The following is a 12647-nucleotide window of genomic DNA, read 5'->3' as shown; positions in this document are numbered from 1 at the left end:
CTCGATCGACTTCGAAGATTACTGCAAGGCCAACAACATTGTTCCGCTCTGCCTGCCTTCCCATTTATCTCAAGGCAGCTCTCCCACCCACATTTTCGACATTATCGACTTGCTGGCAAAGAGCATCTCGAAACTGGCGCATGAGATGGTGTTGCTCCGAGCAGAGAACAAGGAGCTTCGTGCGGCAAATGAGCGGCAAAGCAAGCGACGCAGGACCAAAAAAACACGTTTGCAGGATGGAGGATCACTTAGTTTACAAGAGGCGATGGTTTTGATGGCAGACCGGGGACTTGGTGGTCAGGATTGCGAGGAAACGTCTGGGAGTGGTGCTCGTACGAATGCAGGCGAGCCGCACGTTCGGCTCTGCAGCAACTGCAAGAAGCCCGGCCATAACGTACGAACTTGTCAAGTAGGTTGCGAGACGCCTGAGGAAAGCGATTCCGAGTAGTTTCAATTGATTTGAGGTGTTGTGGTTGAATTGACTTACAAGGTGACTGAAGTCTAAGAAAAAGTGCGCCACTCGTTATGCTGCGCCACTCGTTATGCAAGTACGTTAGTTCATTTTGCGAAGTTCCGCGGGCAGCCGCAAGAATGGGAAGAAGCTATACAACGATACCCTGCGGGTGCGCCGTCAGATCAGCGGTGGGGCGCTTGATATTCTCTACGGTCGGTAGAAACTACATTCGCCTTCAACCACCGGTTCTCTTCCCAACCAGATATCCACGACTACATCACACACTCGAACATGCGGCGGCTTCGGAAACTCGACATCGAGCACGCATGTTATCTCCGCGGTCTCAATATCAATCCACCGCATGAATACGGCAGCGATTGGGGTGCCAGCTCTGTTGACTCGGACCTCGAGCGTTCCAGCGATGACGACGATATCATTCCCGGCGGATTTGAAAAATATCTCGAGCCTATCCCGGATAGGCTCCCCCTTCGGGAATGGAGTCTTATCTTTGCCAACCTTACCAACCTCACCATCATCCTTGCGGTGCAATGCTGCCCAATCACGACGACACCATCATCTCAGACAAGCAGGAAGTCAGGGCCCTGGGTGCGCGCCAAGATTAAGGCGGCCCTGCAGTTCTTCGATATTCATGTTCCACGGTCCACGATCCATCGTCAAGTAAAATGTGAAAACCACCAATGCTTCTGCGCAGTCAAAAACAAGACATGCAATCGGATTCAACGGTTCATCATGGAATTGTGGCTTGAAGGGTCGAATCCCGACAAGTGCACCGAGGCCTCAGATTGGTTCCGATCTATGGGGCCAGGGAGACAGGACAAGGGAGATGCGACCAAGGAGCATGGCTGATGGAATAGAACAGGGCTGGAATCCGAGTTGGCTGTTCGAGGTTGCTGGGCGCATCTGACCAATTTACTGTGTGCTTGGAGTGGAAAGCTCTGTTGTCTGCAAGTCGCTGCTTGATTAGGGACTTCCGCAGCTGTGATGTGCAGAGGTTGAACCGTCTGGAAGCTTTGCAGTTGAGAAAAATGGATCAACCAAGACGAGCTGGGCCATGGTTAAGAAATGAACCTCAGGACCAAGAAGTAGTAAACCGCGTTGTTGTCCCTAAAATATGCTGCCAGCTGCCAGTGGTCAGATCCAGAATTGGCTAAGTAAGGTGGTTTCTCTTCAAGGTCCCGTTTTCCCGTCTCAGCAGCTTCGTCCGTTGTTGCGCTGAGGTGATCCCAAGTCCTCCCAACTCCATCTTTTGCAGGCAGAAAACATCTGCCGGCAGTGGTTTACCGCCTCCGCAACATAATGAACCGCGATCCGGAATCGAGGCTAATGACTTCGCAACAGCCCATGTCGACGCATGGCGCTGGCAGAGCTTCTTGCAAGTTTGCAAGTGCCACCAGACCGTCCAAGCGCGAAGGTTCTCCTTTCCGAAGCCATCGCTATAGCTCACCTATGAAGGGCCTTTTCAGCGTCGGATCACTGGCAGCAAGGTGTCACAGAAAGTTTCGCCGATATGGGCGACTTAAACTCCCAAACCGCAACCTCCAGCTCTGAGAAACTGGCCTCAAGCTCATCACTCGCATCACCCGCGTCACCTGTGTAACGACGAGCAGTCTCCATGACGGCATGCGGACCTCTTTCCAATTCAGCCTGCCGCCTGATCTTCGGTTTATGGTTTACCGACACTTGCTCGTGACCAAGCGGAGAATCCATTTCGAGGTCTTCTGCCAGAAAAGTGGCACCAGGATTCATCGCACCGACCTCCCCAGCGAGTACAATACCATGCTAGGCACAAGAGAAATCGGCTCTGTACTCTTCACCTCTTACCACTCTCTGTGGTTCTCGACTCTGCTACCTGGCGACCGATCTTTGTGCGTCTCATTAGCCTCGCCCTAAAAACTCACTCTCGGCTGTGGCGATCTTTCTCGAGAAGGACTGGGCGAGACATTTCTCAATGACCGCATGAGAGATCGTCACCGAGAAGGCATGATCAGATTTGCAATCAGCTTCTACGATTCCCATCTCCCGGGCTCCTTGCTCGTGCACCGTCAGGTCAAATGCGGCTGCGCCTACACAAGTTCGGCATAAATTACGGCCTGGGCAAGAAAGATTGTGTGAGAGTACGAAAGTACCTCATCGAACAGCTTTGGGTGGGAACATCTCAGTGATCCCCAAGTCCAAGGAGGAGAAAGGCTACAGGTACCTAATGCTAACAGAGCGTGTGGTGCATTGATCGAGTTGACTTGGGCAGGGCTCGCTCGAGTATGGACTGGGCATCATTTTGCGGCGATACTGAACTGGTTTTGCTGAGTTTCTGTGGGTTTCTCCATGGTCACCTTATCAAACCTCCCACGGCTTCCCCACCCCCTTCCCCTCATACCACTCCCCAACCCACCCCTTCATCTGCCCCGTCGCCTCCAGCACCAACTTTCTAACATCTTCATTGACTTCCCAATTCGGCCCGTACAAATCCGAGCAGTGCACGCCGCCCTGCACCAATCTCACCGGCCGCCGTTCGGTACTCTGAGCCGGCCCCCCCGGCCGGAACTTGCTCGACAGCGTGGCGTCCCGCCACGGGTCCAGTTCGCCGTTGGTGAACATGGCGCGCGTCAAGTTGATGGCCGTCCAGCCACCCGTCCAGCGGTTCACGTCGCGCGCGCGCTTGCCCTGGATGATGCCGTAGGGCACGCCTTCGGAGGGCGGGAAGATGAGCTCGCACTGCTTGCGGAAGTATTGGGCGTTGACGTGGCGGGAGACGAGAGTCGGTAAGGGGAGGGGGGCGCCATCTTGCCACCATTCGAAGCTGTGATGAAGAAGGGAGGTCATTAGTGTTTGTATGGAGAGGAGGATGAGGGGAAAGGGGGTTGCGTACGGCTCGTTGCATAGCATCCACAGCCATTGCCGGTTGACCCAATTGCCCGGAGTCAGGTCCTTGTAGGCGACGTTGGAGGCGTTGAGGTTCTGGAAACAGCCGACGTTGTAGGTGCCCTGCCAGTCGGCGTAGCCGCCTTCCTCGCAGACTGGGACTAGTCAGCAACTGTGAGGGACTGGAGCGAACCGAAGAGGGCAGGCTTACAACCGGGAAGCATCTCTTCCTTGAACCACTTGGCATAGCCGTCCATAGCTTTCGCTAAACCGACGCCCTTCGCGCCGGGGACCTTGTTGGTCGAGTTTGGCCAGACGTTCTCGATGTAGTCGCAAAAGCGGGAGTAAGGGGTGTAGCCTGAGTTCCGAACCGAGTAGAATTGCGTCGACTGCCACTGCCACGGGCCCCATTCGAGCGCACTGCATCTGTCAGTCCTTACCGCCTCGCCCCCTTGTTGAAGTGCACTCACGAAGCGAAGTCGGTATCCTCGAGGTCCCCCAGCATAAACTTATCCTTTAACTCCTGCTTCTTCTTCTCCGAACCAAAGCTGAGCGTCAAATCGACGTAGTTGATCACCGCGTTGACATCGGCACTGCAGTTCTTGGGCGTCGCCTCCTGCACAGGCACAAAATACTGCCAAAAGTCTCCAATCGCCTCGACTACACCACTCGAGCCATAGTACGCCCAAAAAGTGTCCGGCTCCAGCACCGCAAGCCACCCTGCCAGCGCACCAGCATACGACCCGCCCACAAACACCCACGGCGCCTTATCCGCGGAACTGTTACCCGAGGTATCGAACGGCGGAACAAAGTTCTTCGCGAAATACGTCAAATCCTTTAGCGAGTTCTCAAGCGTGAGATGCGTCAGGTTCTGCACCGTCAGCTCCTCGTAAGGCGACGACTCGCCCCAGTAGCGATGCTCCAGAATCACGACCGCGCCACCCGTCTGGTTGGCCATCAGACCCGACAACCTTGCCGACCCCAGCCAGGTGCGGTTGAATCCTTCGCCGCTCTGCTCACCGGGCGTGACGAGGTAGACGGGCGAGCCGGGGCCCTTCCAGAACTCGGTGCCGTACCAGTAGCGCTGCGGGAAGGTGCCCAGCGACGGGTTGGCGTGGTCGATCAGCTGGTCGAAGGTGCCCCAACCGTTGAAGGACTCGGCGCGCTTCTGTAGGGTTGAGGGGGAGATGGTGTCGTCATCTGGGCCAATGTCCATTTTGGGCGTGCCGCGGTGGAAGGAGCCGGCCGCGTGGGTGGTGAGGAAGAGACCCGCCGCGAGGGCGATGGTGGGGAACCTCATGGCGGGTGAGGTGTGTTGTCAGGTGAAACGGTGAGCTTGGGACGGGAGCGGATTGCCTTGGGTGCTGCTTTCATCGCGGCAGGATGTTATTGTATTAATGAGCAATGCAAGGCGGCTTGGAAGGCCGTTTAGCGGCCCAAATTCGGCGATCGTCTCACGGGTTTCCACTGCATGCGGTGCGGACAAGTCAAGGATGGCGAGCAACCCACCAAGGTAGATAGTTGCAAACGGCAGCTGGCTATGTCACGTTTCCCAGCAGACTGCAATCTACCGGAGTGCCATTGGTCTGCGCCGATGATTTTGCATGGCCACGGCCCTCTGTGTAACCGTCGCAAACGGGAACGCAGTTGGTCCAGATTATTGCCGTCACCTTCCCGTTCGGTGTTGCGGGACGGGGGCGTGCTCCGGCCGCCGGCACCGTGCGTGCGCCCCACCTACCCCGCCGAAGCCGGCTTCTGGAAGGTGCTTGGTGCGCGGCACCTTTAGTTGATCTTGGGTGCGGGTATTTGCGCGTTAAGTCACCAAGTTCGTGGTCCAATGTTTCCTCCACGTTGTCGATGATGTTGCGGGCAGTGAGACTGTGATGTGCTGGAATTCCAGACGGATAGAAACGTAAAGGAGATCATGTTAGCCGCTTGCATTTGGCAGCAATCCGATGATCACCCATGACTGAGCTCGTCCCGTCCGATGTCTGGTCGCGTCGCCTTCCCGGTTTGGACTAGATGTAAAACAGAAATCGGAAGGAGTTTATCAAAAATTTGCCGAGGCTGGCAGTTTGGGCCAAGAGGTGGCTTCTAATTCCTCGCCTGCAAGGCCCCACTTGTCCCGGCGGAGCGACAGGGATCATTGGACGATGCTCACCGTGACAAAATCTTTCACACTCGTCACTCTGACGGAATCATCCAACTACCTCTCACTCCATTCTCCCATCAGAGCTTCAATAGAAATCCCCTTGTGATGAAATTGGCCATTCACGTTCCGGGAGAAATTCATTTCGAAGGTCACCGGTTCGACTCCGGTCGAGGGAACATCTTGCTCGCCCCATCTGTGCCGCTCTTTCTACACCTCGGAACAACCTGGATGTCTACATAAAGATCCCATACCTTCCCAATCGCAATATGCTGAAGACTCACCCCCAATCCCAAGCCTAGTGCCAGAATGCTCCTAGTAGCTACTAGCGTAGGGCTGACAGGTAACCAAACAACCCTCGCAGTCGATCGTTCGCCTCAGCGAACGGCGGGCTGTCCAGAGTGCCATGCGCATGCTGTTCGACTCTCCGCGTTCCCACTCAAGGTTGGCCAACAATGTCCACGCCCCAATGCAATTTCTCGCATGCTCCAAAAACATAGCGCTAGGTCTGGCTCGCAGACTCGTGCCCCGGTGGGGCACCGCACCCTTGATCGTGGAGGCATATTCTCGGGTACGCCCAAGAGGACGGCGTGCAGCGTGCGAAAGGACGAGGGCAGTAACTTGGCAATAGACGAGTTTCAACTGCGACTGCTCAGCTTGCACTACTCCGGTCAACCTGGATGCCCTCCCGGCCAGAACCAGATATCTTCTGCTCGCGCCGACTAGGCTAGAGGGCTTCATGCTCGAAACCAGAAAGTGGGCTCTTTTCGATATTGCCGACCTACATCCCCACCGCGAAAAGCTTGAGGATGCAGACCCGTTGCATTCGATATACCTGGACAAGATTTTGTTTGCGTCTCTCAACGAAGAAAGCGCATGCGTGGCACCAATAGCCGTGTCGACGACGCCCGACCGCGACCCGCAGGAAAGCTCGGCGAAGGTCATGCCAAAGAACTTGCGCGGGTCGTGGTGTCTAGTGATCTCTCTTCTGTCCCAGGAATGCTCCGGATGAGGCCCATCCGTCCCTCGCCGCCGCACGTCCCGGGCTGTTTTCCGGTGGACGATCCTGCACCCGTCTTCCTGGCTTCGTCAAACCGCCAACACTCGCGGGGCGGCACTCGGACGACGGGCAACTCTTATATCTGCTGCTCCGAGGGGCTGAGGCGCTTCTGGACGTTGCAGGCCCCTATCATCCGATGGGACGGCGACCAGCAGACGCATTCCAGGCAGCATCTCTCGCCGGTGGGGAGGAACAGGAACGGCCCGAACTGGCGACAGCGTAAGCATTTCTCGGACCGTAGGGCCTGATGGAGCTTCTGCACCGAGTGCAGGCCGCCCAGCCCTGTCTTGACGAGCGCCGCCAGGGCCTTCCACGCGTGCTCGGTCAGATTCGGTTTTCCGGGTGCGAGCGGACCAGGAAGTTACCCCCGAGCGAGACGCGAGAGAAACGGGAAGCTAATTGAATGTCGAGCAAAGTTGATAATCATCCTCTGGAGTTCTCTCGGAAGCTGGTCGAGTAGGCCAGCTGACGAAGGGCGGTCGGGGAATGTACTTCGCTCGGGCGGCTGCAATGTGTCACCGGCGGTGTGCACCGGGTGATTGGTATCGGCACCCGACGACCTTGAGGATCCTTTCTGGATCAGCGAGTAAGCTTTGCAGCTCAATGTCCTTCTTCAGGGGAGCGCTCAAAGAATTCCATGTTCTGCGGATGGTGTCAAAGCACGCTTTCAGATGGACAGAATCGTCTATGTATGTGCAAGATGGTTTGGAACTGAGTCGGCTGACGCCGAGCGTGGAATTTCAGCTCCGGAGGCCCCTTGATGTATCCGGCGGCGCACAAACCGGCTCGTGCAGTTGTAGTACTGTACCTGCTCTCTTGTTCCTCTACTTGCATTCACACACCAGCTCACCGCCGTCTCTCAACCTTGTGGATGGCCAGCCTCCATACAAAGTCAGGTGCCACTAAGCCATCTAATCAACTGCTAACAATTAGAAGAATATATCGTCGCCATCATCAACTAGTCTTTAATCCGTGGAGGACAGCTCAGACACAGAAGAAAGAGCAAGAAAGACGGAAAGAAAGCAAAAAAACAAGAAACGGGGAATTACGAAGCGGGGAGGGAGTCAGGAGCTAAGCTCTAGTAGAGAAACCCCGGGCGCGGGACGCTTTCGGTGCACACACATCTAAGTAGATTCCAGATACTACCAAGACCATATGTGTTTTTCTACGCTCTCAGCATCTGTCAGGACCAGGGAGCCAGCCCTCTCCCACAGCGTCTCTATATGCAACATGGGCCTTCAAGTCGAGTCCAGCTCAACAAATGCCCAAGCAATCTTTCCCCCATCAGTGCCCGAGAAAACGCCTACCTTGTACCACTTTAAATCCAGAACCAGGTCCTCCACCTCGACCAGCCAGGGCAGGTCCTCTACCTCGTCCAGATTGTGGAGGCTATTCACCAATTCAACCGCCCAGCGACCCCTTATTTCTCTAAGAACGGCCCCCGACCGGCGTCGTTCGCTTCCTGTGTGTCGCGGTGCACGCCATCTTGACGTACTTTTCGACGCCCGTGCCCTTGCAGGTCGCACATTTCCTCTTGCCCGTGCCGCTACACTCGCTCGAGCCACAGCATTTGGCCATGCGCCCGCTGACAAAGATGCAGGCGTGGCATTTCTTGTATCCGCGGCCTGCAGTTCCGCAGTCTGCTGCCGTGCAGGCTACAGCGGTCTTAGCGAAGCCGGCGTAATCGCTCGAGTCTTTGCCGCATTTGGTGCACTCGACCATGGTGACGGGATCAAGGGTAGGAAGCTGGACCTTGGGTTGCTGGTTGAATTGAGTTGAGTTGGGTGGCTGGCTGGCGATGATGGCGAAGGGGCGTACGAAGTGCAGGCGTTGTCAACCGCGGCTGATGACTAGAAAGTCCGATAGAATGCGAGTGTCTTGAACATTGAGTGTTCGGAATGATGTCGGTTCTGGGGAGGGAAGAACACCAAGATGATTCGCCGGGGCTGCCGCCTCAACTTTATAGAGAACAGAACCATCGCTTCCAACTCCCCCTTCTGCAATCCTCCCTTTCCCCCCCACTGACTCCTTGTCCATGGCCCCGCCAGACTTGCTTCTGACCCGGCCCTCGATGTGGCCCTCTTGAAAAGACGAACTTGACATCATTGACCACACAAGCTCCCGCGCCATGACCGGGCCGCAGTGGTTCCCCCTGACACTGAGAAATCAGGCGAGACCTACAGCGAGTGGAGTCTTAATTGGGCCACCTCGAAGATGAAACGGTCTGTTGGCGCTTGATCTTGGGTAGGGCGGCAGCCTACAACCGTGCAACGCCTTGCCGGATACGGGTTTACCATCGGAGATAGTCTGGACGTAACGTAGCTAGCTATGCATGGGGCTCTGAATGAAAGGGCCGGAATCCTCTGGCCCAGACCGACTTTGTTTCCGGCCTGTTCCAAGACGCCTTGTCCTTGACCCGAGACCCAACATTGGCGGCGTGCTTCGCAGGCAAACTCGGCGCAGCCAACGGTTACACTACGACGGGCTAGGCTGTATAGTAAAACCAAAGAAGGACGCACTCTACGGCGCCTGGGAAATGACTCTGAAAAGCTGCGCTGTTGGTGGGTTGGGGGCGAGCCCTGGATCGCCACTTGTTGGGATCGCCACTTGTTCACCTAAAATGAGTTGATGGTATAGGCGTGTACCAGTATCAAGACCGGTTTCAAGTTTTAAAATTAGATCAATAGGATTAGCTCAAGCCTCACGGTGCCGCCAGACCCTCTTGCTGAAGACTATGGGCTCGGCTATGCTGCCAGGAGGATCACGGTTTCCAGCCCCCACGGCCTACGCCAGTTCTCACCATCATCCTCGCCTGCATTAAGCCATAACTTTCCCGAACAGAAACGGGACTTGCATATCATGTGAAATAGAGCAATTAATTCAGGTAGTTGCCGCACTGTTGTAAGTGTTCCACACACACAACTCTTCAAATCCCCCTACCATTATTCATCATTCATGTATAGGTGGTTGAAGAGCTCACTCACAGTTCTCCGAAGCTTGGGTCGACCAGAGAATCAAGGTGGCACACCTAGTAAGATATATACAGTCAACGCTTGCCGTGTCGGCGCGATCTCGACGATGATGGCTTGACGGCCTCGTTGATAACATGCAGGCGGAGACTGTGTCGTGACAGGGTTTACCATTTGCGTCGACGATCATCTACCATGGCAGTCCAGGCGCTTCATCTGAGCCCATGAAGGTTGACGCCCCCCATCTCCACCATCTTGATGGGTACCTAATATTCCATTGGTCAGCCCGGAGAATAGGCTTGCCGACATCCGTAGGTTTGGGGGCCAGCTGTGTGAAATGGGCACAGACAGACCTCGTTTCCCCTCACCCCGTCGACTGACCAAAGTTGGAGGTTTATTCATGATTCAATCGGCCCGCTCCTCTATTCATCCACATCCACAACCTAACAAACCCAGCATTCCAAAATTCGAATTAGCAGAATGACACTAGAGCCTCTTTGTCTTGGCGCCCTACCACCCGAGTTATTTGACAATATCTTTTTCGCGCTCGACACGATTCGTGACCTTGCTAAGTTCGTTGTCACCGCGCGCTTCGTGCACAACCGCTTCAAAGCACGGCGGCAAACCATCCTATTTCACGTCCTGCAAAAAGAACTAGGTTATACACTGCCCGATGCCAGGTTCCTCTTTGTCTTCCCCTACTCGGACCCCGGGGACGCCGCAAGATACCATAACTGGATTCATGTCATGACCGGCGCATACCTGGACATGTTGGGACGTAGTGGGGATCAGGCCTTTCGAGGTGATCCTGGCCCCCCTACGCCTAAGGAGCTGACGGCGCTCTGCCGGACACTTCACCTGATCAACTCCATTACGGACATATATGCCACGGTACAGTTAACGTCGTTCGACAAGGCCGGTGGAGGAGAGACCCCAGCGACAACACCCCCCTCGCGCCTAGAGCGGCGCAGGATCATGCGGGCCTTCTACCGCCGCCAAATCGTAAGCAATGCCTGGGCCTCGACAAGGCGTCCCGCGCACTGGGACGACGACGACTCGCATGCCTTCAGCAACACGAGCACGGAAAATGGCCAGGACCTGGGCTTATTCGCCGCTTTCGATCCGTGGGACATGCAGCAGATTGACCATGTCAACTGCTTCATCCTGCGCCTGTGTCGCGCGCTCGTGCTCCGTGCTGCAGAGATGGAAGCAGAGATATCACCCAGCCAGTTCGGCAATCTCCACGCGCACTTGGATCACCTCGTGCGGTATTTGCGAGCACACCGCGCCGTCGCCGAGGCGGCCGTCGCGGACCTGCAGTCGGGGAATCCGCTCCCGCATGACGAGCGCTTGGAGAGAGAGTACGTGAATCGATACGAGCTGCTGCCTCTACTGTCGTGCTGGCAGACACACCGGTCGCAAGAGTTCCCAGACCCTGTCCGTGATAGGCAGGAGCAGGATGGTTTGCCGATGGACCCAGAAAATGTTGGGGACGGTCCCGGCCAGGTACCTTATGGCTGGTCGGATGCGTTGCGAGGGCGCCATATCCACTGGTATGGCGAAGGCCTTCGCGGAATTCCCTGGCTTCCGCCCTGCCCGACCACCGAAAAGAGCTGGGCCCATACCAGTGTGATTGAATGCTGGAGGCGATACGGCTTCGCCCTGTGGGACCGGAAACGGGTCGAGGCGTTGAAGAGGTTGAGCTGGTTCCAGGCTCTACAGACTGGATTTGTTCTGGATTTCTGCTCATAGGGTACACGCAGCCGAACTTGATCCCAAGCGATCAAAAGAGGCATCATGGACTTCTTGCACTAGTAGACCAAATTGGTCGACGAATCAACAGATTGTCAGTTCGTCAGTTTCTCGCTTCTTCAGTTTTTGAACCATGGCATCGACGGCCATGGCGGACGACAACTCTAGACGTCCAGCCAGAGCGCTGGAGCGAAGCCTGGCTGACGCCCCAGCTATCCCCGGCGACTATCTAGAGCTCTGGGAACCAGCAACAGAACAGATTTGTTGTTGCCGATGTTGAGAAACAGCCTTGAAAACATAAGCCGTTCATGCTGCACTCCGTCTGGTGCGCCAGGGTAAGCAATGTTGCGTCACAGCCTGCTTGTGTCACACCTGTCTCCTGCAATGAGGCCCATTACCCCGCCTAGGATGCCTAATGCTCCCCATTTCTCACAAACTCCCACTTCTACAAGCACAATCTTCCCTTTCCATACACATCAACCATGGAAGAAGCGGTATGCTTCAAGTGTAACTACGCCTTCATCTCATACAGGGCCCTTGAGGTCCACTTGATGAGCTGCGATGCCCCCTTTGAGCCGCTCAGATCTTCCCCTTGGGCTTTCATTCCTCCGCCAGCCTCATACGCTTCAGCAAAGGGGCCACGGTCTCGCCATCCAGGCTCCCAGAAGCGCTGGTACCAGTCCCAGATAACTCGGAGGTCCTCCTTGGGTGAACAGCCAGCCACGGCCGCCCGGCCCGAAACCACAACCCCTTCTCCTCCGACCGCGAGTCGGAAAGATGCAGCAGGAAGGCGACGAAACCATCTTGTTACAAGCAACAACACCAATGGAGCAACATGCACCAAATGCGGTATATCATTCCCAGACTCGAGGACTCTGGGCGAGCATTTCATCGAGTCTGAGGCTCATCGCTACGCCGCGGCGGCACCGAGCAGCATCTGGGAGGGGCCTGCGTACAAATACAAGGCTAAGTCAACAGCGGGAGGAAACCGACCGCTTCCTTCAAGTCGCACGACGAAGCCTTTTTCCAGCACGCCGAGGAGCGGAGAGACAGGGAAGTCAAGTGTGACGTGTGACTGTGGGAAGACGTTCCAGACCAACTCGGCCATGACACAGCATAGAAAGGACTCGATGAGACACAAAGAGGGAGCAGATGACGGAAAGGGGGTGGGAAGACAACATACAGACGCGGGATTTCCAAGAACGTCAAATGGTCAGGTCGTGGGTTATGATGGGGTCGACGACATTACTTCCGCCTTGTCTAAGCTTTCCGCCGCCTGAAGATTGTTGTGATTTCTTGTGTGTGACGGGTCTTGCTTTAAGTTCGAACTGCAGTCATTATTAGCTTGAGTTATTTTCAATGATCGACGAATAAAGGGGGGGG

At 55.6% G+C, this 12647-nt stretch overlaps 6 protein-coding genes across 6 annotated transcripts; 4 read left to right on the top strand and 2 right to left on the bottom strand.

Annotated features, from left to right (window-relative positions):
* The first annotated feature begins 616 nt into the window (after nt 1-616).
* N657DRAFT_650344 (uncharacterized protein) lies at nt 617-1660 on the top strand. Its single transcript, XM_062793921.1, has one exon. The coding sequence runs from the start codon at nt 746-748 to the stop codon at nt 1319-1321; it is 576 nt and encodes a 191-aa protein (XP_062643019.1). The 5' UTR covers nt 617-745; the 3' UTR covers nt 1322-1660.
* Nucleotides 1661-2809: 1149 nt separating this feature from the next.
* Nucleotides 2810-4634, bottom strand: N657DRAFT_684578 (uncharacterized protein; the record flags this gene model as incomplete). Its single annotated transcript, XM_062796695.1, has 3 exons — nt 2810-3489; nt 3546-3754; nt 3805-4634. The coding sequence occupies 3 exons, from the start codon at nt 4632-4634 to the stop codon at nt 2810-2812; spliced, it is 1719 nt and encodes a 572-aa protein (XP_062643018.1).
* A 1158-nt stretch (nt 4635-5792) lies between these two features.
* Nucleotides 5793-6766, top strand: N657DRAFT_637423 (uncharacterized protein; the record flags this gene model as incomplete). Its single annotated transcript, XM_062791506.1, has 5 exons — nt 5793-5813; nt 5848-5927; nt 5990-6054; nt 6140-6446; nt 6481-6766. The coding sequence occupies 5 exons, from the start codon at nt 5793-5795 to the stop codon at nt 6764-6766; spliced, it is 759 nt and encodes a 252-aa protein (XP_062643017.1).
* Nucleotides 6767-7971: 1205 nt separating this feature from the next.
* Nucleotides 7972-8271, bottom strand: N657DRAFT_582016 (uncharacterized protein; the record flags this gene model as incomplete). The annotated part of the gene is made up of 1 exon (XM_062789583.1): nt 7972-8271. A coding segment is annotated over one exon (300 nt), but the record flags the coding sequence as incomplete, so codon positions are not given.
* A 1617-nt stretch (nt 8272-9888) lies between these two features.
* On the top strand, nt 9889-11568 carry N657DRAFT_650342 (uncharacterized protein). Its single transcript, XM_062793920.1, has one exon. The coding sequence runs from the start codon at nt 9993-9995 to the stop codon at nt 11262-11264; it is 1272 nt and encodes a 423-aa protein (XP_062643015.1). The 5' UTR covers nt 9889-9992; the 3' UTR covers nt 11265-11568.
* Nucleotides 11569-11669: 101 nt separating this feature from the next.
* On the top strand, nt 11670-12614 carry N657DRAFT_650341 (uncharacterized protein). The gene has a single exon (XM_062793919.1). It carries the CDS (start codon nt 11747-11749, stop codon nt 12542-12544), a length of 798 nt encoding a protein of 265 aa, XP_062643014.1. The 5' UTR covers nt 11670-11746; the 3' UTR covers nt 12545-12614.
* The last annotated feature ends 33 nt before the right edge of the window (nt 12615-12647 follow it).

Source organism: Parathielavia appendiculata (assembly GCF_033297405.1).
Source record: "Parathielavia appendiculata strain CBS 731.68 unplaced genomic scaffold N657scaffold_29, whole genome shotgun sequence".
NCBI classification, from domain to species: Eukaryota; Fungi; Ascomycota; class Sordariomycetes; order Sordariales; family Chaetomiaceae; genus Parathielavia; species Parathielavia appendiculata.
Note: the sequence above shows the minus strand (reverse complement) of the source record. Positions and strands in the feature narration are given on the sequence as shown.

Excerpts from the sequence above, each read along its gene's own strand:
- N657DRAFT_650344 (XM_062793921.1), top strand. The coding sequence starts at position 746 with ATGCGGCGGCTTCGGAAACTCGACATCGAGCACGCATGTTATCTCCGC.
- N657DRAFT_650342 (XM_062793920.1), top strand. The coding sequence starts at position 9,993 with ATGACACTAGAGCCTCTTTGTCTTGGCGCCCTACCACCCGAGTTATTT.
- N657DRAFT_650341 (XM_062793919.1), top strand. The coding sequence starts at position 11,747 with ATGGAAGAAGCGGTATGCTTCAAGTGTAACTACGCCTTCATCTCATAC.